This window comes from Trachemys scripta, chromosome 3 (genome assembly GCF_013100865.1).
Source record: "Trachemys scripta elegans isolate TJP31775 chromosome 3, CAS_Tse_1.0, whole genome shotgun sequence".
Taxonomy (NCBI): domain Eukaryota; kingdom Metazoa; phylum Chordata; order Testudines; family Emydidae; genus Trachemys; species Trachemys scripta.
Window position 1 is genome coordinate 90,081,823 of NC_048300.1, and position 26,077 is coordinate 90,107,899.

General features: G+C 38.6%; 1 protein-coding gene across 2 annotated transcripts in view; it reads left to right on the top strand.

Moving 5' to 3' along the window:
* Positions 1-220: 220 nt before the first annotated feature.
* Positions 221-26,077, top strand: part of NOX3 (NADPH oxidase 3) — a 46,057-nt gene continuing 20,200 nt past the window's right edge. The window contains exons 1-11 of one of the 2 annotated variants that reach the window (XM_034766977.1): positions 221-265; positions 901-996; positions 1,191-1,301; positions 2,101-2,185; positions 8,138-8,280; positions 10,693-10,712; positions 13,564-13,570; positions 15,771-15,937; positions 17,786-17,915; positions 22,254-22,346; positions 23,801-24,054. In XM_034766977.1, the coding sequence (XP_034622868.1) occupies positions 221-265; positions 901-996; positions 1,191-1,301; positions 2,101-2,185; positions 8,138-8,280; positions 10,693-10,712; positions 13,564-13,570; positions 15,771-15,937; positions 17,786-17,915; positions 22,254-22,346; positions 23,801-24,054 (1,151 nt within the window). Of the gene's footprint in view, positions 266-900; positions 997-1,190; positions 1,302-2,100; positions 2,186-8,137; positions 8,284-10,692; positions 10,713-13,563; positions 13,571-15,755; positions 15,938-17,785; positions 17,916-22,253; positions 22,347-23,800; positions 24,055-26,077 lie in introns of both variants that reach the window. The other variant, XM_034766976.1, reaches the window with a different exon arrangement.

A 26,077-nucleotide genomic window follows, 5' to 3' on the forward strand; every position in this document is an offset into this window, starting at 1 on the left:
ATTTACACAGGTCATAAGGCATGTCAGTTTGGTGATCTGCTCTTAGTAGGAAGTCCTTAATTAGAAAATTCCTAGAGAGAGCTGCAGCTGCCGGTGGGTGCTTATTAAGATTTCAAGACAAAAAGTAGTTAGTAGAAAAGCTTGAGGAATGTACAGAGAACTCAGGTTATGTTATAAGGCAAGTGTGAATTGCTGTTAACATAAAAGAGTGGCAATCAAGATGGGATGCTGGATTTTCAGTGAAAGTCTGTCAGTCCTGTTATTAGTAAGTATTTCTTTAATATTAAAAAAACTAATTGGCTATATATAAGTATTTTAAGCTTGTTTAAGAGGTTTTTTATTGTTTGCTTACAGTAAATGAACAAGTGAAATGTAAGACCTGTATAAAATATTCAACAACTTTTATAAATAGCCTTTAAAACAATTTAATGTCTTACTGTATTCTTTTAAGCATTTTACTTCTCAGATTAAGGGAACAGTAGTTTATAATTGTATTTGAAATTGTGCTCTGAATTAGTTTCTGATTTTTTGGGTGAGGGAGTTCCCTCAACCTTCCCAACTCTTTTCACTTCTGGAAGTCTTTAGTTTTCATTGTTGTTGCCTTTTGCAAATACGTACACTTCCATGCTAAATCTTATACCTAAGAACAAGTGTACTATCTGACCTTTATTATGTGATATGTCCTCTATTGGGGGACTGTATCCTGCATTTGCCAAAAGATAGACTCAGTCTGATAGGTATTTTCCATTTCTAACTTCTGTAATCTTCTAGAACTATGTTTCATACTGGTATTGAAATACTCCCCAGGTTCTTTTGAAAGAATACCACAAATGATTTAATATGCAGTAAAATATCCAAGGTGTCATTAATCACTTAACGGCCCCCCACTTTTTATTGTAGCTGGTGTGGCTGGGATTGAATTTATATCTGTTTATTGACACATTCCACTGGTATGAAGAAGATGATGCTTACCTTTATACACGGGTTATGCTGGGTGTAAGTATGAGTTAGACTGCTAAGCACCTTCTCAAAGGAGAATGTTGCAACATGCATATTTTATTATCAGCCTCTACTTTCGCTGATACTGAGTAATTTTTCCAAATGAGAGACTTGCTTTTTAATATGTTTCCTTTCTTCTTTAGCCTTCCCCCAAATTTGTAATATAATTTTTTATACCATTATGTGTACAGTCAACACTGGCTTGGGCGAGAGCTTCTGCGACATGCCTTAATTTTAACTGCATGTTAATCCTGCTACCAGTCAGTAGAAACCTTATTTCATTCATAAGGGGAACAAGCATTGTAAGTACAGTTTTTGAAATCCATGTATTATTTTCTCTTATTTCTATAGCTCATCAATGTTATCCAAATCAAAAATTTCAAAGGAATGTAATTGTTAGAAAAACCTGTGCATTTAGTTCTGAGTTATTATTGTTTACACTGTTATTACATGCCCATAACTGAAAGGAGACTAATCATTTGTAGCTTTAGAGGCAATACTATTTGGAGCTAGATTCTGCATAATACTGGTGATGCAAAGTGTTGTGCACATAAGCTCAAAGTAAAATGTGACGGTGTAGACAAGAAGTATAGGGGAATTCAACTTGCATTAATGGAGAACATTGCTGTGTATCCATCATGTTACTCCTGTCTAATGGCAAGATGAAAGCCAAAGTGAGGAACATACAGGTGGAGCCTTATGATTCCAATGAAAGTTGAGATTCTCACATACGCACAAGCTTCCAGAAGGCAAGGCTTTAAGAAAAACCCCAAACATTTCTAGACTTGCAATAAAATCACAGGAGTTGGCAATACTGTAACAATGTGCACTCTTTATGCACTACATAAGAACTTACACCATCAAGACCTTACTCAATAATTGGTTTCCACTGGATTTCTGCCATTAAACCCCCAAGTGTACTGAATCCCTGTGAGAAATACTTGAATAAATCATGTCAATATGTAGCATGCAATTGCTTGATTTAAAAAAAAATAAAAATAGCTGTTGAACTCACCATCCCCCTTTCCCTATGTGTGAGTTGGAAATAGTAAATTGAGTTAACTATGTAACTTGTAAAATGAGTTTTGCTTTTTTGCCAAGTGTTATAGAGGAGCACTGAGGAGACAACTTGACAAAAACCTCACATTTCATAAGATAGTTGCCTATGGAATAGCTGTAAATGCAAGTAAGTTTTCTATTTTTCCTGGTTTGTCTTTCAATTGTCGCTTAGTAATGATATAGTGATTCTACCTAATATTATAATCTCTGTATGCCATCCACCTGTCTCAACAGGTGGGGGAAACTTGATAGGGTCGGACACCCACGAAGGGACACTAGGTAGCTCCTCCTGTTGGCAGTTTCTGGCACCCATTAGCCAGTTGAGGAGAAACGGGTGCTGATTGCCCAGCATTCCCCAGTTTCCAGGATTTAACCTGGCACAGGGGCCATGAGGAGCATCCTTCAGCACTGATTTCCAGTGCAGTTAAAAGAATAAAATGAACTGGTCCCAGAGGTAAAAGACCTGGGATTTTGGTGATGGGCCTTGGTTTCATGGAATCCTCCTGAAGGCAGAGAGGGTGCTAGAACTCAGAGAGAGCTGAGTCCTGAGGACAGCCTACCCTGAGTTGTGGGTTATAGGGTAAGGTGCTCTGTAGCCCCTGCAGTAGAGCCAGTTAAATGCCTGGTATAGGAGAGTATGAGTGATTGGAGAGTAGCGCTCCTCTGCTGTGTTAAAGTCTAATAAAAGTTGTGGCCTGCTGCTTAATTCCATGCATGTGTTTGTCCACATTTTGCTGTTGTGTCCGCATAAAAAATTCTGATACACTCACTGCTCTAGTATGATTTTCGGCGGCATTTCGGCGGTGACGCCTCTGGATGACGTTGCTTGTCGGCGACTTTCGGCGGTGACGCCTATTGACGTAGCCGCTTGTCAGCGCCATTTCGGCGGATGCTCCTCCGCCACCACGGTCCTCCGTGGCTCGTCGTCTGGCGCCTGCCAGACGAAAAAGGTTGGGGACCACTGCTCTATAGCTATTCTTTCACTAACCATAATGCTATTAGCTTAATGAGGATTCTGGGGTGAAAGCCTCATCCCACTGAGCTTTCTGAGCCCAATTTCTACCAGTATAGATACATACTCTATATTTCAGATTCAAATAAGGTAGTTTATGCAATCCTCTATCATAATAATTCTTTAGATGTAACCTTGACTGATATTTAGTCTTAAGATAATGAATAGAATCTTCAGGGTGTGGGAGATGACAGTCAGAGAAGGCCGTTGGTTTTAGGTTAGACTGATGGACTGACCTGAGTTAAGATGTTCTGGATATATGTTAACTATGCATCTAATAAAGACTATTGTTAAGTTACTAGCAATGAATTATCATTAAAACTAGTGGATTACTTGAATATAAAACAACACACCCACTGAAGTCAATGACAAAATTCCTATTCACTTCAATGAGGTCAGGGTTTCACTTTTTTTTTTTTTTAATCTTTGTGGGGGGGTTTTAAAGCAGGAGAAATGAAGGGGTTAATTAACGTTGCTACAGCCACAGCAAATGTTACTATCAGAATTCTGCTCAGAATGTCATGGTTGATCTTGACTCTAATATTCTGATCTTTCTATATGAAGGATCTGCTTTCCCATGCATGTATCTGGCATTAACCTTTCCACGGAGGGAGAGCAGAATATGGAATCAGGATCCTCCATTAAGATCCAAGAGCTGAATTTTATCTTTTGGATGTAATGTTAAAGTAGTCAGAAGGGAAGGGGGAGGAGGTGGAATATGTATCTTCCAGTATATTAGGATGACTTGCTTATCTGTCGTGTCCATTCACTTATCAGAGTTCATTTTCAGCATAGAACACATTGCTAGAGAATGCAACATTTTTTTCTTTTAATTAACATATCAATCCAGCACTGTAAATCAACCAACTTCTATTTGGTGTATAATTTCTGTCATACTCCAAAATGTGAGTAAAATTGCACTGTCAATTAAGCCTTTTTTATTTTTGTTTTTTATATTAGTGTAAAAATGTTTGCTAGTGTGTTAAACTGGACATTTTTTGAAATGCAAGGTTATCAGAAAAGTGATTACTTTATAACTTCAGTAATTCTAGAGATTTACACACAACAGCTGATGTCAAGTGCCAGAAAGCCAGTACTTAATCCTGACTATCTATAGGGAGAAACTGATAATGAAATTGAAAAAAGAAAACATCAAAACAAAAGGTCATCTGAATAGTGAAACATTACAACTTATAAACTCATGTTTCCCTTTAAAAACAAGTGAGAAAAATATTTTGTTTAGGAAATGCTGAGTTCACGATGATATCCTTTGTGTTAAGAAGGGCCAGAAACTCAGTCGTTTCAAATACAAAATTAAATGCTACAGAAAACTCCCAATACTAAACTTTTAGTCTACATCTGTACATTGTGTGGATAATCACATTTATCTGTTTGCACTATAAGCTGCTACCCTTAAGTATATGGAGTTCCTTGTTATAATATTTAGCAATATTAAGATGATATACAGAGAAAAATGTGAAATATTTCAGGCACAATTGTCAAATTCTTTTTTGTATGCTAAAAAGCATTATAGGTAGTATCTGCATAAACAATCAAGTGCCACACAAGACTGTTGGAAATTTTCTAGTTAGTTGTTCTAACAGGTAAATTTTCTCCTATGGTTTCAAATATGGCAGTAGGAAGCTAAACTAATTTGCAGATCAAATCACTGAGCTTGATATCTACACAATATAAAGTTGTAAATCACTTTTTGTTTAATAATAAAATATCACAAGTATTTGTCTCTGCTTTTTAATTATTATTTTAGTACTTTCACTTAGTAGCATGCTAAAGATAATCAGAGCAATATTATTAATCTTGTCTATTATTTTACTTCTCAAACAGTAGAATAGCTTGGTAGAGATTTTTGTAGTCTTGGGAAAAGTTTGTAGCTAAGTTTCCATACCAATCTTTAATTTTTCATCAGTTCTTATACAAATTCAACTGTAGGCTTCAAATGGCCAGGTGTAATTAGAGCCTGGTGGAAGTAGGTATGTTGGAAGAAAAAGAGAGAGGAAACAATGTTATCTATAGTCAAAGGACATCACTGAAAATTCAATAAAGGGAATTCTGCTTAGTGTGGCTTCCTGCCTTTCTGCATACCTGTCTATGATAAGAGCTGCTTAGGAGTTACTCACCCTCTAATAAATCTTCCCTATAGACCTGTAGAATAAAATCATAGTTTCATACTCTTTCAACTTGATCCACACAGATCATTCAAGATATTCTAATTCAAATGGGATATTTCAGTCAAAAAATAGTACCTTGAACCTAAAGATCTTTATAAGAGAGGAGCAAATAATGTTTCAGACAATTTCTCACACATTCATTTTCTTCCTCAAAAGAAAGTAAATTTATATATTTACAAATCTTACAGTCCCCCCCTCTCTTTAAAAAAAACCTAAAATCTGAAACTAGAGTGTCATAATATTAGTGCTGGTTTTAAAGGTAACCTACAAAAGAAAAAGAAAGAATTTTTTTTTTATTTTTACTTCTTTATGACATAAAGGTAGTCTGAAAGCGCTGGCTTTTTCTGCTTGTCTTTAATATTAAAAACCTACCCCGAATTTTCTAAAATAGCTCTATCTCCAGTCCTAATTTAGTCCTCCAGCAAAAATCAGGGAAGACAAGATTCTATATTCCCAGTATTTCTGAGGACAATATCTTACAAAGCTCCCACCATCCCTCACCTTTGTTATACAGCAAAACTTTAAATTGGGAACAAAGTTAATAAAACAAATAAAAAAATCCAAAATTGAGAATGTATGGAATTTAATATCAAAATATATCAGATAGTGTGCTGGGCTCGATATGCTTATACATTGTTTGTATTACAGAGATTCATAATTTAATATATTAAAAGGTATGATTTTGATTTTTCTTGAAGTTCAAAAGGAACAATTCTGTGACAACAGAAAGCAGAGTAGGTGATGCTGCTACAAAACTTAGGGTGAGTTTGCTGAAGCATTCACAGGCTTATGCAAGACCACTGACTTAGTGTGGTTACAAAGGACAAGATTTTGACCCTTTGATTTTATAATAGTGGGAATACCAAGATGGTTAATTAGTAGGAACTAACTTCAAAATGATTATTATCCTAGGCAGGCATGCAGAAAAAGAGAGATAAGCACATGCCCTCAGATAAGCACATGCAATTTCTATTTAGTTCAATGAGAGGTGTGTATGCTTCACTGACAGCAGAATTGGCTGAATAAGACTAACTAAATTGACCAGACTTACAAGAAGGTAATTAAATTACATTTCTTTTTGTTCTTTTTTAAAATTATTTTTAAGATGCACTATTGACTCTGCACTCTAATTGCAGCCCTCTTCCTTTTTTGTCCCCCCAATAAAAGCATGTGATTTGAACTCAGTGGTGGTCTAGATGAAAAATGTAAAGGCTAGCATACAAATTACTACACTTGCATACCATTTCTAAGGTTCCAGATTTTACTAATAAAAAGGGCTAAATCCTGCAGCCCTTACTCAGGCAAAGCTCCCATTGATGTCAAAGGAAATTTTGCTTGAGTAAGGAATGCAGAATTTCGCCCATAGTATATGTTTACTCATGAGTGGTGGGAAAATACTGGTAAAAACAAATTATAGATGAAGCATTCTAAGCTCTGTACCCATAATGAATAAATTGAGAGCAATAAAAAATGCTCATAAATTTCAGGAATTTGTACAGTGGCTTTTGAAAGTACTTAGCAAATTCCACACACTTTAGATCTAAGGAAACTCCACAAAATGCACTATAGAGATATAAAATGTTTTAGCTAATGGCAAGGTATCTGGTGCCAGACTTTTTACTTTGCTACAACTATTGTGCATTAAAGGAACCACACTGAAAAATGGAATTACAAGTTTGCATTACTCTTGCTAGCCTGCTATAATTCACTTTTAGATTGAATTATTTTTTCTTCTAGTGGCACACAAGAAACTATCAGAAGCACAAATCTAATAAAACTCAGACCAGTACTTAAGATCATAGGAGACCCAGGGAAACCAACATTCTGAATGCATTTGTTTGAATTTTAATATTTTTTCTGTATAGGATTATATTTTGTATGTTAACATCTTGCACAAAGTAATTTCCAGGAAAGTACAGTCTGGCTCATGCTAGAAGACTTGTGCTATATCTGTCAAGTACAAGTTGGAGTGATTGTCACCCATCAGAAGGAAGAAAATTATAGCTCTAAGTAGATTTCTTAGTAAGGCCCCCAAAACATGAGTCTGGTAGGATGTGTTTGCATTGGGAATAGAACTCTGATTATGGTAGAAGAAAAGAACAATGTGCTGCTGATACCAAATAACATTTTTACAATGATTAGAGCAAAATGTCTTAGATAAACTATAGTGGAAATTTGATGTTTTCTTTTTCACAGAAGAGGTACAACAGTGGGAGCTGCAATGTAGGCTTTCCCCATGCTGTCCTAACTGAACCTGACACTGAAGGACTCACTTATTGGGAGGAAGAGGTTATGACTATTCAATCCTGGGGTTCCCTTTTGAGATTGCCCATTGCGTTTGTCGTAGTTTTGTGATGTGGTAGTTTCTTTGTCCAACAGGAATTAAGACCTCTGAAAACATGTCATCATGGCCACCTATTAGGAGGCACCAATTATGGGTTACTTCTGACATTAATAAAATTTGCATACGTGCTGTTGAAGTGAAAGGCTCCATGAACATTTTAGCAAGAGAATGTGCCTAATTTTGAGTGAAACCAATCAATTTTATGGTATATCATTCCTATTTTCAAGAGCACACCTTTCCATGGCACCAAAAGCTAAAGGGCACTACATTTGGGAACACAAGAAATGACATCATCGGGACCATAAACATGGGACAATTATGTTGAAGCTGTTATTCCATTTTATACTTGAACATAACGGGTTGCCATGTATTACACACTGACAAAAGTCTATTTTTGTTGTTGATTACTGTGTAAAGATCGTAATCCACACAGAGACTTTTTAAATATTTCATGTCATAGTTAATAAAATTGATGCTGGCATGTGTAAATGTACAACTTTAACTTCAGTTTGTATAACTCTCTCTTTAAAACAGTCATCCATATTGTTGCACATCTGGTCAACATAGAGCGATATCATATAAGTCAATCGAAGGAAGCAGGGGGGTTGCGGAATAAACTTTCTGGCATTGGCAAAACACCAAATGAAAGCTACTTGAACCCAATTAGAAACTATGAAGTGGTAAGTTGTCATTAGGTACTTGCTGGCTTTCCTCATCTGAAAAATTGTCCTCTGCAGGTTTTTTTGTTGATAAAACTATATTTCAATACCTTTTAAGCCGAGCTAGGAGATGCTGTCAAAGATTAACCTGAATTTCAGCTGAAAACAATAGCTAAAAAAATGCAATTTTCAGGTTTTCCAGCTCAGAGAAATGTGTTTACTATTTTAATTAGTTTAGGAAGGAGATAAGTGGGGTGTGGATGAAGAGTATTATGATTAGTTAAAAATTTATTAAACCTGTAAGCTATTGATATATGAAATATGGCTAACAACCTCTGACTAGAAAAAGAGAGAACAATATTTTAAATTAAAAAAAACAATAATAGTACATAACGAAACTTCTTTCACAGCTGGTGTTAGGCTCTGACAGTGGTTTTGCAAGGTTTCCTTAATTTGGGGCTAGCTTCTACTGTTTGTTAATTGATGTACATCGGGAGTAACTTCATTGACTCTGGTGGACTTACTCTTGATTTTATAACAGTGTAAACAACAATAGATTTTTTTCCTCAGTGAGTGCACACTGCAGTTAGTTGATTTTATTTTTATAGTTATTGCATTATACCATAGTTAACACTGGTGTTATTTGCTTGCTTGTGTATAATGTCACATACTTCAAATATAATGAGAATTATAGGTGCTAAGTAGAGAGCCAGGAATAGGAAAATAGGCATCTGGATTGAAGTGGAAGGGCAAGCATAAATCTGTGTATTTGCATTGTTTTGCAAGTGTAAAGTTATGATATTATTGTATTAATTATTTTTCAACTGACAAAGTGACTATTTCATCTGCTAAAAAAAAAATCAAATCTCATACACATCAAGCAAATAAACGAACTACTCCACTAGCATCAAAGGCCTGAATATACATGGCCTTGACCTCAAAGTTGGCAATCTGGGCAGGTCCCTCAGACCCACGGGGAAAGCAAATTCTAGAGTTTAGAGCCCTTGCTGGGATACTCTACCCACAGTCACCAGATGCACATGTGATGTGTTCACCACTGATTGAAGAGGAAGAGTTTGTAGGTTTTAGAGGGGGCCCAACACCCTTTGGTGGTTTACTCCCATTTTTCTGAGGTAAGCCTACTCTCCCAAACACCTGGAAGTAAATTTCCTGATGTCCTTTCCAAACCTCTCAAATAATAATATACTTGCCTGGCAATTACATGGGAACTAAATATACGTAGCCTATATTTTAACCTTTTGATAATTATTTTTACATTTCTTTTATTGCCCACTTGCATCTGTTTCTACATTCTGAATAAGTCTGTCTTTCTGAATAAATTCAAACAAAGGATTTCTTCCACCTTTACAGAAGAAAGTTCTGAGAGCAGTAATTCAAGTATTCTTTTCAGTTTAGTTATGCCTCTGCAGTAGCAGCTTACGAAGAGTCTTTGACATTTTTCATTGTTTCATCTCAACATTCAAACTAGCCAGTGTAGTGTAAATGGTCAAAATGTCACCTAGATCAATCCTGTTCACATTTAATAGGATTTGAACATATTCATCACAGGCACTAGTTTGAAAATATATTCTGTGCTGCCAAGTGTGAACATCTGAGAGTAGTTCAACTCTAAAAATGGCACTGTGGAACTTATGACCTCTCCAGCACTTCCATATCAAATAAGTTCACTTTACAAGTAAAAGTATGTTTTTTCTAATTCTAACCCTACAAAGCCAACTCGGGATCTGGAAGTCAAGCTGGGTTCTTTCATTCTTGTGCATCATCCACAGTAATCTAGGGTCTGCAGGCCATGTTAGGCCTTCAGTTACACTGTATAAAAATGGTTTCTTATCTTGCAGTATCTGTTGTTCTTTGAGATGTGTTGTGCGTATACATATTCCACTGTAGATGTGTGTGTGTGCGCACCAGTGCACTCAAGTTGGATATGCCAGCAGTAACACTAGGTGGCACATGCACCATTGCTTTCTTCATGCTTTCAGGCAAGGGCATAAAATGGGCATCTTTGCCACTTCCCTCTCCATTCCTTCACACAGCTGTAATAAATTCCAAAGTAGAGGGAAGGTGGGAGGGTCGTGAAATATATATATATATATATGCACAACACATCTCAAAGAACAACAATTACTGCAAGGTAAATAACCTTTTTTTCTCCTTTGAGAGATTATGCATATATACATTCCACTGTAGGTGACTCCCCAGCAGTTCCTTTGCAGGTAGAGAGACTTTGGATCATCTGAAGAGGTATTGTAACACCAACTTGCGAAAACTGGCATCGTCAAGAGAGGTCTGAATGATGGCATAATGAGTAGAGAAAGTATGCACAGGCCACGCTGCTGCCTTGCATATATGACCTATTGGGACATTACTCAGAAATGCTGTGTCACGGAGGAGACCAGCATATTGAGCAAGGCCACCCCTGTTGGCCCAATGTGGAGCTGGTCACACGATCATCGGGATTCTCTGTTGGGTCAAACAATTGTGATGGGGGGACTCTGGGCCCCTGGTGGGGCCAAGTAACTAAGCAGTCCATAGTCCCTGGAGTGGGGGAAAGCAAATGCTCAGTCTCTAGCCTCCTGAACCTCCTGGCTGGGCCAAACAATAGTAGTTGAGGGCGCTAATTCTCTGGGCAGGGCAGACCAAGCAAACAGTCAGTAGCCCCTGGGATGGGGCAGAGCAAACACTCAGTCTCTAGCTAGGACCCTCGGTGGCCACTCATAGTGGCAGTGCAGGGGACGGGGGGCAGAGGAACTCAGGCCCACCCTATTCCAGTGGGTTCTGACCCAGGCTCTAGGAAGTCAGAAAATTCCTTGTTAAGCATTGGCTTCTAATACATAAGGCCCATCTCAGGCATCTCCTTGGCTGGCAGTAGTTCAGCATCCCAGTTAGTCTCCTCTGCCAGCCCCAACTGAGCTGGGCTGCCTCCTTTTATCTGTCTCTTCCACCTGGAGCATGTGCAGCAGGCGTGAGGGGTGAGGTCCCCTGGGCCCACAGTAATTGGTCTGGCCCCGCTGGCCCCAGTGTGGTGTTGGTACACCCCGTCACATGCTGATGTAGTCGAGTGAGCTTTGGCAGAGGGAGCAGTTATTCTTAATGGAGGAGAGACTTTAGTAAGGTTGTAACAGAGCTTGGTATAGGGCATGGCTACATTTGCAGATGTAGAGCACTGTGAGTTAAACCTGCTAGAGTGCAGTAGGGAAAGCACTGCAGTCTGTCCACACTGACAGCTGCAAGCGCACTGGCGTGGCCACATTTGCAGCACTTGCAGCGGCATTGGGAGCGGTGCATTATGGGCAGCTATCCCAGCATGCAAGTGACTGCAACGTGCTTTTCAAATGGGGGTGGGGTGGAGTGTGACAGGGAGTGTGTCGTGTGTGTGTGGGGGAGAGAGAGTGGGTTTTTGGGGTGCTGAGAGTGTGTCAGCATGCTGTCTTGTAAGTTCAGACCCCACTTCCCCCCCACCTCTCTCCCACTCACTCAAAGCAAACAGTAAATGTTTGCTTTTTCTTGGAGCTGATAAGCAGCCAGCTTCTCCGAAACGGAGCTTTGAAAGGGCATTTCCGCATTCCTGCAGCCGATTTCACAACAATGACAAGGGTGGCCACTTGATTTAAGGGGATTATGGGACGTTTCCGGAGGCTGATCACAGTGCAGTAACGCAACACCTTGTTCACACTGGCGCCACGGCGCTCCAGTGGGGGTGCCACAAACATTATTCCACTCGCCGAGGTGGAGTACCAGCAGCGCTGTAGCTACGGAGTCAGAACGCTCTAAGTGCCTTGCCAGTGTGGATGGGGAGTAAGCTAGGGCACCCGGGGCTGCTTTATTGTGCTGTAACTCGCAAGTGTAGCCAAGGCCATAGTCAGAGACCCAGTGTGAGATTCACTGAGATGACACTGCATAGCTTACAAAGAGCTGGGATGAAGGATCTAGTGCAGTCCAAGTAAAAAGCCATGGCTCAATGAACATCCAAGTTATGGAGAGCCTCCTCAGCCTTAGATACATGGGGTCTGGAGAAAAAAACAACATAAGATTAATTGTTTTATATAGGTGGAAAGCTGACAGTACCTTGGGTATAAATTTAGGATGTGGCCTAGAAGGGACACCTTGTCCTTATAAAAGACAGTAAAAGGAGAGTAAGCTAAAAGAGGTTGAAGCTATGAAACCCTACTGATGCAAATAACTGCCACCAAAAACTCAATCTTCATATACAATAAAGATGATGAAGTCATATCCATAGATTGGAGGGAGGTCCTATCAGTTTGGAAAGCACTAGATTCAAATCCCAAATAGGTACGGGATAAGACACAGGAGAATAAACCTTGACCAGGCCCTTCAGAAACTGAGAAACAAGTGGAAGTCTTTAAATCATGATTTGAGGACTTCAGTAACTCAGCCAGAGGTTGGGGTCTATTACGGGAGTGGGTGGGTGAGATTCTGTGGCCTGAAATGTGCAGAAGGTCAGACAAGATGATCATGATGGCCCCTACTGACTTTAAAGTCTGACTCTATGAGGAAAAATGGGAAAATTGTCTATTGGCAGATGTAATGTAGGAATAGAAGCCAAGTGAACTCTCACAGAACTATTTGAAAGGCCTGATGATTTGAGATGGAAAAGATAATCCAATATATGTGACTTCTATGTGATGGGGAAATAAATGATGTGAGCATGCCCAAATCGAAAATCTCTTACACCTTGCTGCGTATGTGACTTTAGTGGATTCTGTTCTGCTGTTCACTAAGACGGCCCAAACCTCTCAGGAGCACAGTTTCTCTTGAATATTTAACCAGAGATCATCCACACCATAAGATAGAGAGATTCGAGGTTCAGATGTAGAGACTTGCCCTAGTTTTGGGACAGAAGATCCCTGACCAGCAGTAGATTTATCGGCGACCTGATGGAAAGCTGATACAGATCTATGAACCAATACTGTCTTAGCCGCACTAGTGCAATGAGGATTAGTGATGCTCTATTTTGTTTTAGCTTCCTCAGGACCCTCGGAATAAAATGATCAGAAGGGAATGCATGTAGAAGATGACTGAATCAGGGAAGAAGAAAAGCATCTATGATGGAACTGGGGTTGCGACCCACCTTTGGGCAAAATCTCATGTACTTGTTGTTGAGATTTGTTGTGAATAATTCTATTAGTGGGTACCCCCAGTGGTGAAAAACCTGAAGGATAACATCCATCCTGATCAACCACTCATGTTAGTCTATGAAAACCCTACTGAGAGAATTCAGGACAGTGTTTCTCACTCCTGGAAAATGGAAGGCCTTCAAAGAAACTTAGTGTTGAATACATAGATTCCACAGAAGGATAGCCTCCTGAAACAACTGAGATGACCTTGTCCCTTCCAGATTGTTCATGTAAAACATAGCAGTCGTATTGTCCGTGAGAACTTGAATCACCCAATTCTTGATGTGGGCATAAATATTTTGCCGGCCCAATGTAGGGCCCTGAGCTCCAGCATGTTTATATGGAGGAAAATTTCCTGAGGTGAGCTTGAGCCTGAAGTTGACCAAGATGGGCCCCGCAGCCTTTGACAGATGCATCTGTAACCAGAGACATAATCAGTTCTGGGGACAGAAATGGAACTCACTTGTATACATTCTGCCAATCCATTCACCAATCCAGAGACTGAAGCACTTGCACGGATACACAAATCTGCATGTCCAGCAGATGCCTAGAAGGTCAATATACAAATGAAGCCAAGACTACAGTCAACAGAGGTGAAGTCTGGCATGCAGAGTTAATCATGTGCATGAGGCATGTGGCTGAGACTTGCACTGTCATTGTTGGCTTGAACTTGAGAATTTTTTAAAAGAAGGCTATAGATTGGAAGACTTCCTGTGGAAGATAGCCATGTCTGTTCTGGTGTTGAGGTCTGCTCCTATAAAAGTTATGTGCTGAGTTGGTTGTAGCTGTGATTTGTCCAAACTTATTTTCAGACCTTGATGGAAGAACGCGTGCCTGATGACTATGACACTGTTTTGGACATGATCCCTTGATGCTGCTTGATCCAACCAATCATCCTTGTAAGGAAATATTTAAATATCCAGATAATGAAGGTGGGCTTCTACCACCACCATGAACTTGGTGAAAACGCAAGGAGCTGATGACAGGCCAAAAGGAAGCACTGTGCACAGGCAGTGGTTGATGGCTATCAGAAATTGAAGGTACTTCCTGTGGGAAGGATGTATCGCCATGTGGACATATACATTTGTAAATTGAGGGCAGCATTCCAGTCTTCAAGGAAGGGATAATATAAGCAAGGGTGACCATGCTGAACTTGATTTTCTCGATGAATTTGTTCAGCTTTCTTAAATGTAGAATGGGGCAGAGGCCACTAGATTTCTTTGGGACCAGAAAGGAGCACGAATAAAATCCTCCTGGATCCTCTATCATGCCCAACTCTATCATGCCCAACCCATAGTTCTTAAAGTAACATGATCTCATAAGAAGACTCTCTGAAAAGGGATGGGGAGAATGGGTTGGGGAAAGGAAGGGAGATGAACTGGATTACATATCCAGTGTACTGAGTACCTATTTGTCCAACATGATCTTCTGCCATGTACAATACAAAAGGGACTGTTGTGATCCCGAAAGGAGGAGATATAATTGTTGTGCTGTCCTGTCCTCAATTAAAGATTCAAAATGACTGCTTTGAGGTAGAAGATGTCTGGTGAGAAGGGCCCATTGTCATGGAAGATGGCAGGTAACATCAAGAAGGTCTTGATCTTCTGTCTACTGGGGTCTCTGATGGAACAATGGTCTCAGGTAGTGTTGTGGTTTAAATTGCTTCATTTTAGTAGCAGAAGTGTAGACTCCCAGTGAGCAAAGTGTTGCACGAGAGTCTTTCAGTGTGTGCATAGCATCATCCATCCTGGCAGAGAACAGCTTAGAGCCCTGAAAGGGTAAATCCTCAATTGTAATCTGCAGCTCTTTTGGAATTCTGGAAGCCTGCAGTCAGAATGAATGTCTCATGGAGACAGCAGTGGCAACAGAACGTGAGGCTGTCAGGGGCATCTATTGCTGCCTGAAATGATGTAAGTTAAAGTGAAATAAGAACAAAGCAGATCCATGCTTCTTACAGTCCGTAGGCCACTGAGCAGCCCTCATTTATCTCTCTCAAAATGATTGTGGATTTTTTTCAGTGCTGTTCTGGTTATTACCTCTTTTTTTACCTACTCTTAACTCTAATAATTTATTCTCTCTTTTCTGAGGCAACAAAAATAGATGCAAGAACTAGCAGGATTATGTAATTTCCTCCTATCAATTGTTGAAACAGACAAATTGCAGTTAATATTTACATTCATGTCTGGAATAAACCTATATGGATAACAGAACAAATAATCTTTTTTCATGCAGCTTCTAATCTTTTTGCCTTGTCTGGTTTGTTGCTTACATTCATTCTTATACTGAAGCTGCATCTTTGATTTAGTCTCTGTACATAATAATTTATTCTTATTTTAGAACACAACAACACAGATACTAACTACCATAGCTGGAGTAACTGGTGTCATAATCACTGTGGCTTTCATTCTGATCATGACTTCATCCACAGAGATCATCAGAAGATCATTCTATGAGGTGTTCTGGTATACCCATCACCTATTCATGGTTTTCTTTATTGGTCTGGTTATCCATGGTATGGGGTGAGTATATAATAATATATATATATAATATATATGATATGCCTGGTATGAGGTGATTATATATGATGATATCAACACTTTAGGATCACACATGATTCAAACCTACGCTAGTGAGTGTGAGTGGGGAATTTGGGGTGATTTAGGCAGCAGACAAGCAGAGCAGCAGTTTTGTGGATCACAGGGGTGCTTAAAAACAGGACTTTGGCACCTAAGCACCCGAGTGGATAGAACCAAGAGGCCTCCTTATTTTTGGTCCCTTAATCCATCATGGACAAAGTGTAATACCATTACTCAAACTGATGATTGCTATTATTAATATTATTACTTCACGTTATTTATTTGTATTATCATGGCGCCTAGGAGTGCTAGTCATGGACCAGGACTCCATCATGTTAGGTGCTGTACAAACACTTTACGAAATGACTGTCCTTGCCCCTAAGTACAAACCAAGAAACAACAGATGGATACAGACAAACTGGTGGGGGAGCCCAAGAAAACAATGAGACAAAATTGGTTAGCATGATAGGCAATGGATTAATACATTACTCCACAAGTAGTCCCACTGACTTCAATCCACTCCTATTCAAATTTCCGTAGTGTAAACTGCACTTCAGCATTCTTAAGAATGCCACACTGTGATCCCAAAAAGGACCCCTGAGAAAATAATAATAAAGTGCTGAATCATCAGTTTGTGATTTAGCTCATAGATAGGGGCAGTTTGGGAGGGAGACTGACTCAGGGAGTTCAGTCTTCCTCCTACTCTCCTTGTTGCTCCTGGACATGAGTAACTGGGGATTGTCTGAACTGATTGAACTGTCTGGGGATTGGTCCTGCTTTGAGCAGGGGGTTGGACTAGATGACCTCCTGAGGTCCCTTCCAACCCTGATATTCTTTGATTCTATGATTCTTAAACTGCATCAAATGTCACAGGTACACTTCCCGGTCCGCAGCATAGCTACTCAACTGGACACACTTGGGAGGTGTGGGGAGGCAAGAGCCAAGGCTCTGCCTACTCCCCAACCCCTCTTGCTTCTTCCTGTTCACCCGAGAGCGGGAGAGATGTAGTGGCTCTATGGAGCCCCCTCTTTACAGGAAGTGTGGCACGATGGAGTCAGGAAGCATCTTTTATCCCCGCTAATCCCTTGCACTAGTGCACAGGACAGACCATGATCTGGCTTCAAATAAATCTGAAAGGGATAAAGAAGGGCAACAATATGACCTAGTCCCATTATCCCCTCTTCTTCATCCACAATCAGCACCAGCTGTAGTACATTTTTAAACTCAATAGTTGAGAAGGGTATGTTCAAGGAAATTTACTTCATTGTAAATTCTCTAGTGTAAAGAAGTTAGAATTTAAATATGTTAACAAAAAACCACACATCTCATTAAGGCTCTTCACAATTATTTGGTGCTCTTTCAATATGTTTCGTAAAGCTGCAAAGAAAAGAAAGTGACTATTATTTTATTTTTCTGAGCAACACCAGCTGTTCACATATAGAGGAGGACAAGGTCTCTGCTCCAATGAGCTTACTTTCTGACTCCTTCCACAGATGAGAGAGCTATCCATGTTACATGTACTGATTCTCCAAACTGCCAGTGGTGTTGCTACATACTTATAGCATAGCATACCCACTACACTTGGTGGGTTGACAATGAAAAACCTAAAAACCTTGTGGAAAAAGTATGGTTGAAACAATCTGAAAGAACAACATTAAGACAACAAACCAGCTGCCATATTTTCAGATATTTCCATTTCTGCATTCAGTACAGTATTTGTTAACATAATAATATATCAAAACAACAAAAGAGACGATATCAACTGCATATCTTTTTTTTTTATGTGTTAAGTCAGCTCATCCGAGGTCAGACACCACAGAGTCTGTTGCTGCACAATGTCACTTATTGTAAAGATCACTACTCAGAATGGGAGAAAGCCACTCAGTGTCCTTTGCCCCTATTTTCTGGCAGTGAACCTGTGGTAAGAATGAAGCTCATGTCTTCTTTATATTTATGTCCTTTCTTGAGGAAACAGAATGGCACTGGCTAGAGCAGTGACCTGGACTCAGGATGCTGGAGTTCTATTCCTGAGTCTGCTGCTGGCCTGTAGGGTGACCTGAGACAAATAAGTGCACTTTTCTGTGCCTTGGTCTCCCCCTCTAAAATATGAGGATAATGATGCTTACCTCCTTTGTAAAGTGCATTAGCATCTACAGATGAAAAATGCTAGGTATCATTATTCCTTAATAATTGTTTTTGGTATAGTCCTTTTTAGTCAGGCAACTCCCAGTGAAGACTGTGAATTTCAGAATCAAGCCTTCTGTATCTAAATCCATTATTTACAGCATTTTTGTTATTGTTTGTTTATTATTTATTCAGTATAAAGAATGTGCTTGATGTGTACATTACACAAATATAAAGAGTACGGCTGTCGATTAATCACAGCTGACTCACGCAATTAACTCAAAAAATTAATTGTGATTAAAAAAATCCTACTTCTTGTTCAGCCAATTGCTAAGACAAACAAGTTTGTTTATATTTACCGGAGAGAATGTTGCCCGCTTCTTATTTACAGTGTCACCTGAAAGAGAGAACAGGCGTTCGCATGGCACTTTTGTAGCTGGTATTGCAAGGTACTTACGTGCCAAATATGCTAAACATTCGTATGCCCCTTTATGCTTCGGACACCATTCCAAGGACATGCTTCCATGCTGATGACGCTTGTTAAAAAAAGAATGCGTTAATTAAATTTGTGACTCAACTCCTTGGGAGAGAATTGTATGTCTCCTGCTCTCTTTTACCTGCATTCTGCCATATATTTCATGTTATAGCAGTCTTGAATGATGACCCAGCACATGTTGTTCGTTTTAAGAACACTTTCACTGCAGAGTTGACAAAACGCAAAGAATATACCAATGTGAGATTTCTAAAGATAGCTACAGCACTCGACCCAAGGTTTAAGAATCTGAAGTGCCATCCAAAATCTGAGAGGGACGGGGTGTGGAGCGTGCTTTCAGAAGTCTTAAAAGAGCAACTCCCTGATGAGGAAACTATAGAACCCAAACCACCAAAAAAGAAAATCAACCTTCTACGGGTGGCATCTGATTCAGATGATGAAAATGAACATGCGTCGGTCCTCACTGCTTTGGATCATTATTGAACAGAACCTGTCACCAGCAAGGATGCAAGTCATCTGGAATGGTGGTTGAAGCATGAAGGGACATATGACTCTTTAGTACATCTAGCACGTAAATATCTTGCGACGCCGGCTACAACGGTGCCATGAGAACGCCTGTTCTCACTTTCAGGTGACATTGTAAACAAGAAGCAGGCAGCATTATCACCTGCAAATGTCAACAAACTTGTTTGTCTGAGTGATTGGCTGAACAAGAAGTAGGACTGAGTGGACTTGGAGGCTCTAAAGTTTTACATTATTTTATTTTTGAAAGCAGGTTTTTTTTTGTACATAATTCTACATTTGTAAGCTCAACTTTCATGATAAAGAGATTGCACCACGGTACTTGTATGAGGTTAATTGAAAAATACTATTTCTTTTGTTTTTTACAGTGCAAATATTTATAATAAAAAATAAACATAAAGTGAGCACTGTACACTTTGTATTCTGTGTTGTAATTGAAACCAATATATTTGAAAATTTAGAAAACATCCAAAAATATTTAAATAAGTGGCATTCTATTATTTTTAACAGCATGATTAATCACACGATTAATTTTTTAATCGCATGATTAATTGCAATTAATTTTTTTAGTCACTTGACAGCCCTAATAAAGAGACCCCATCCCCTAAGAACTTACTATCTAAAGCAGTAGTTTTCAACCTGAAGTCCACAGACCCCTGGGGATCTGCAGACTATGTCTAAGATTTCCAAAGGATTCTGCACCTCCATTCAAAAAATTTTAAATAGAGGAAAAATTAACATTCAATATCTTGTAGTGCTTTTAATGGCTGACATAGATTTTTCTTAAACTATCGTTAGCCACTATCCACTATTAATGAGGAAATAAATGCCTCTCTAAAAATTTCAGCTACAGTATTTCCATAAAAATAAATATGCTGTTATGCTCTGTGAATACAGTCATAAGTTTGCTTCCAACAGCATGGCCTGATATTAACTATGATAAAGCTAACTAATGAACTTATCCTTTTCTCTGTTAGATCTCCTTTGCCAGACTTTCCTGCATACCCAAAACCATAAACTTAAAGTCACATTATATTAAATGAATTGTGATAATACCATATGGGCATATAGATTACCTGTAAGAATGTTATTTTACACATCCAGTAATATGCTGTGATATAATATCTCGTAGGTACTTCTGAATTCCGTTCAAAAAAGCCACTCAGAGGGTAAAAGCCATGATGACATTTCTGTAATACTTTGTATTGTATCTGTCAACCCATATGGGCTTGATCTGGCTCCTACTGAAGTCGGTAACACAATTCCCATTAACTTGTATCAGACTTTATATCATCAGTCTCTATCTTGAGTCAGTCCAGCGCCATCTCACTTCATTCTAATTATGAGGAGAAATCACCACCTGGGAAAAAATGTAAATTTCCTGATTACCAGGGAAGGACATCTGTCACCTACTAGTCCACCAGTTCTGGAGGATGCTCTATTATTCTTAACCATCAGAAGACATGTTAAAATGAAAGTGTTTAAAAGCTATTTGCTGATAATCACAGTAGCTCATTTGAAAGCTTTGGCTGAGCTCTTACAAAGGACAATTCCTGTTACATGTTTTTATTTACAAGTAGTACAAACAGAAAGGAGAAAAACTGGTTTAATCATTGTTGTAACTTGATCTGTGCTAACTTATTTGGGACGTATCAAACTGCTGACTGTGCAGAGACATCTCTAGTCTTTAGGGACAATGAATGAGTTGAGTTTCTGCTTTAACTCAGAATCTTCTTACTTTTGTCAGCCTCTTGCCATTATTTAAATGTTTATTTTTTAACTTATTTTTCAAGACTTATGCTAGGCAAATTGCAACTCCATCCCCTTAGCACCATCTAAAGGAATTACATAATATGAATGAAGATTTCCTTCTCATAAAAGATGCTTTATAACCTAGCATCATTCCAGCTTGTACACCAAAGTCAATGTTTCAGCAAACAAATATTGATTTAGGTGGCTTGAAAAGCCACATGTTTTTCAGGTCTTTGGTTAGCTTAAATGAGCTTTTTGTGCATTCTTCCATCTAGAAATATGATGGTGTCCTCTGTACAGACAAATGTCTGCATTTTTGTAGTCTTGCAGATATAATTATATACAATTATCTAAAGCTATTATACTCCGAGTACAATTATCAACTAATATCCATGATCAGCTATGTATTTTTGATTATTATATCGATCAGTATATATGATCAGCAAAGTACAATGATCATGTATAATATCTACAGTATGACCAGTTAGGTGCCATAAATAAACTTAGTCCAATTATTGGTACAGAACAGACTAACTGATTATGTGAGAATATATACTTAAAGCCAGGTTTCAGAGTAGCAGCTGTGTTAGTCTGTATCCGCAAAAAGAACAGAAGTACTTGGGGCACCTTGGAGACTAACAAATTTATTTGAACATAAGCTTCCGTGGGCTAAAACCCACTTCATTGGATGCATGCAGTGGAAATAACAGTAGGAAAATACACTGCATGCATCCGATGAAGTAGGTTTTAGCCCACGAAAGCTTATACTCAAATAAATTTGTTAGTCTCTAAGGTGCCACAAGTACTCCTGTTCTTTATACTTAAAGCATAAGTGAACATTTTGGATCTAATTCTGGCTAGTGCTGCACACATTTGCATACTGGAAAGCCAACAGCCAACAATGAGAGCACTGGGGAGAAGCTGGTTACCCCTCTTCTGACCATTCTGAAAAGTCTCAGTCTCTGTAACAAAAGCAAGGGAGTAAGACTCTGGATTTTGCTCCATAAATATATGCATTTATACTCCATGACCTAGCAATGACATATAAATATAGCTCCTAAGTAGTTAATCCTTTTGTCTGTTAGTAGGAAAAGCTTTTAAAGGGAGGATTTTGGCCAGAATACAGAAGTACATTAACACAGCTTTTGTAGTGTGCCCATTAAGGAATTCATTATATTTGTTTCGGGCGAATGCCAGAATTTGTCCCTTAGTAGACAGTACAAGAAACACGCTCTCTTGGTAGATCAACCAAAAGCCATAGAAGAAAGGTCCAAATCATGTCATTTTATGCTAACTGCTGATTTCATCAGAAATGAAAATGTTTTGTATCTTAAGTTTTGTTGTCTTTTTATGTGCAACTTTCTACAGGCTTGGAAATGGGTTTTAGGTCCTGTGGTAGTATACATCTGTGAAAAAATTGTTAGGTTCTGGAGATTTCAGCAGGAAGTTGTCATTACAAAGGTATGTAATATAGTCTAAATGTCTGAATAAAAAGCAATGTACAAATGAAATGGTTTTATCAACAGAAGTTTTTTAGTTGCTAATTTTGTTGATGACCACTCTGTAGCTTCATCTTCACTGCTAGCTTCATGAGTTCTTCCAGTATTACCATGTAGTTTTGCAAAGTATTGCTTTTTTATTTGGTTTTAGCTTTTGCTCCCACTCCAATAGTGAGTCCGTAAGTTCTACCTGTAAGCAAACTTGTTCCACAATGTACAGACGCCCCCTGACGTATGCAATCGTTCCATTACGGAAAGCCTAGCGTAACTTGAATTTTGCATAAGTCAGAAACGTATACCCGTACGTTATGCAAAAAATTCCGTAACTTGAAAATCCTATTTCTGGCTTATGGAATTTTTTCCATAAGTGCAAATTTGTGTATGTCGGGTCTTGCGTAACCCAGGGAGCATCTGTACCAGATTGATGAGGCAACCTGTGATCAGGTGATGTCTCTTCCTCTTTGGGCCCACAGCGTGAAATCCTGATCTTATTGAAGTCAGCAGCAAAACTCATACTAACTTTAATGGGGGTCCAGGATTCTACCCATAGAGCCTGGAGACCCGAAGGGGATTATGAGGCAAATCTTTAATTGGTAAAAATAGTCATAGCTTCATTGAAGTCAATTGAGTGATGACAGCTTATGTCAGCTGAGGATCTGCCTTTAAGTTCAAGGCCTGTTTATCTCACTTACATTAGTAAGTAAATCAGGAATAATTCCACTGAAATCAACGAATTACACAGCTGTGAAACCAGCTTTAAGTGAGATCAGACTCAGACTCATTGTCTAAGAGGATAATTGTGGCAGATGAGCCTTGATGGTAAAGTCATTAAAAGAGAATTTCAGTGGACTGAAATTTCTGTTAAGCAACCATTCATGATATTGAAAAACTCAGTTGCTTAACTGAGATGAGATTTTAGTAAAAGTGAATTAGAATTGTATTCAATGGGCTTGGTTCTTCTTACTTACTTTGGGGTAAATCAGCAATAACATCGTACATGTCAATTGAGTTACACTGGAGTCAAATTGCTGTGAAAGGAACGTTAGGCCCAATATGTTTGGGGATACCGTTGTGTGGTCTCTCTCAGACTCTCAAGGTAACAGTTGCCTAAAATGTGGTTTCTCACACAGGCTTCACTTGACTTCTCAAATCCATAATGCAAAATACCATATAATACATGCAATTGAAATTCTTAATTTGATGTTGAGTAACAGTAGCACTATGATATTGTATAGTACATTGTCCACTGCCAACTTAAAAATTAATGTGTATCCCGCTTTTTAATTCCTTTTGATTGAAGGCAAGTAGAAGTGAACTAGAGGAAGCTTTGTAACTTATTATAAATGAACATGTATTCATAATGAACACAGCAGTACAGGACAAATCGATGTTTTATTGTGGTTTACTATGGTTTAGGTGGTGACTCATTCCTCTGGAGTCCTTGAGCTCCATATGAAGAAATGTGGCTTTAAAATGGAGCCCGGCCAGTATATATTTCTACAGTGCCCTTCTGTATCACAATTGGAGTGGCATCCTTTCACACTTACCTCAGCTCCTGAGGAGGAATTCTTCAGTGTGCACATAAGAGTAGTTGGGGATTGGACAGGAGCCCTGTTCAAGGCCTGTGGAGCAGAGGAAAAAGTCTTTAAGGAGCCCTGGAAGCTACCAAGGTTTAAATACTAATTTTTGTGTGTGTTGCCTTTTGTACAGTACTAGATGATAAACTTGGAACCATCTCAGTATGTAATTATGCTAAAGAACAATGGATATGGACATGAACTTAGAGCTCTTAGTTATCAAGAAGGTCTGTCACGAATCCCTGATTCAGAATCAGCTTATACATAAATATGGCCATTTAGCTGTACCTGTATATTTATGAATCAGATTAAAATGACAGTTGCCATTTATGTAGCTTCCTATCTATTGACTTATGTATTTAGGTTCTTATAATGGCAACTATCATCATAGTATCTTACCGCTTTCTTGCTCCCCAGCCCTGTGTTGCACTTCCCTACAACTGTGGTTCTCAACACAGGGTACACAGAAGTCTTCTAGATATTTGCCTAGTTTTACAACAGGCTACATAAAAAGCACTAGTGAAGTCAGTACAAACTAAAATTTCATACAGACAATGACTTGTGTATACTGCTTTATACACTGAAATGTAAGTACAATATTTATATTCCAATTGATTTATTTTATAATTATATGGTAAAAATGAGAAAGTACGCAATTTCTTCAGTTATTCAGTAAGTGTTGTGACACTTTTGTATTTTTATGTCTGATTTTGTAAGCCAGTAGTTTTTAAGTGAGGTGAAACTTGGGGTACACAAGACAAATCAGACTCCTGAAAGGGGAACAATCATCTGGAAAGGTTGAGAGCCACTGTCCTACAACTCTCTTCCAGTACCTGGATCCCTCTTTCTACCTCTGTTCCTTATCTCAGAGAGAATTCTATTTCTCCCAGCTGTCCTGATCCCACTTTCATTGGGTCTAGGGAACTATCTGCTGCCTGCAGCTTCTTCCCTCTATTGATCTGTGAATACCTACGTGCATCTTCCTCTTTCCCAGCATTCTCCCTCCATTCTGCCCCAGCTTCACAAATCCTTTTCAGTTACCTCCCTCCCCCTTAGATCTTTGTATAGAGTTAAGTAAGGCAAAGAGGTACTAAGGATTTTTAGAAGTGAGTGAGACTTATAAGTATGGTGCGGAATGTTTAGATTAATGGCAGCAGCTTGTGTGTCCCCTAATTGTTTACTACTAGAAATGGTTCTGTGGCTTGCTAGGCATGGTATGCAACTTCTACGGGATCTGCAAAAAGCAATATGTTCAGAGAATTCGTGTTACTCGTAAGTAACCTTTGTTTAACTTCATTTTCAAAACAAAAATCGCCTGTTTCAAGTATTAATAGTAAAAGATGAATTTTCAAACAGTGCACAGAGATTTAGCCATCAACATCTACTGATATTAATGAAATCATGATGCTAAATCATTATTTCACTATATAGAAAATTACTTCTAAATATTCCATAAATGCTATATGCAGAGAATGATACATCTTATATAATTGCAGTGTATCCACCACATGCTATCTAGACAGCTGATGACAAACCTCATCATGTATGTTTTTATGCCCTAAATTCCCACTGACTTCAGTGGGAGTTTTGAGTGTTCAAGAAATGCAGGATTGGGCACAACATGCACAAATCAAGATAGATGTAGAGAGAAAAATAGATGTTTATATAACCACATATTTAGGTTTGTGGCTAAATTATCAAAGATTGTCTTTTAGAACGTGTTTAGTTGCTATTTCACATGCAATTACCCACGCAAACCATTGGAAATACTTGAATAAAAGCAAACCAAATGACTAGTGTAATTGAAAATGGGAAATAGAGTAATTGAAAATGGGACATGTTTGCTTATGCAACAACACCCTTAAACAAGCCAGCAACATAACATTCAAAATAATAGATTTTCAAATAATTAATGTAAATGTATTTTGTGGACTGTTGCACAATGATTACCTCTTCCTTTCTTATTAGCGTACTTAACGCTTCCTACAACATCTGCATGTTCATTTACACTATTTAAACTTCCTTTTACTGTGATTCACACAATGGCATCTGCAAGTAAACAGAAAATCTGGAACAAGGGAAACTTACGTTTCCTGAAAGTAAGATGTTAGATTGT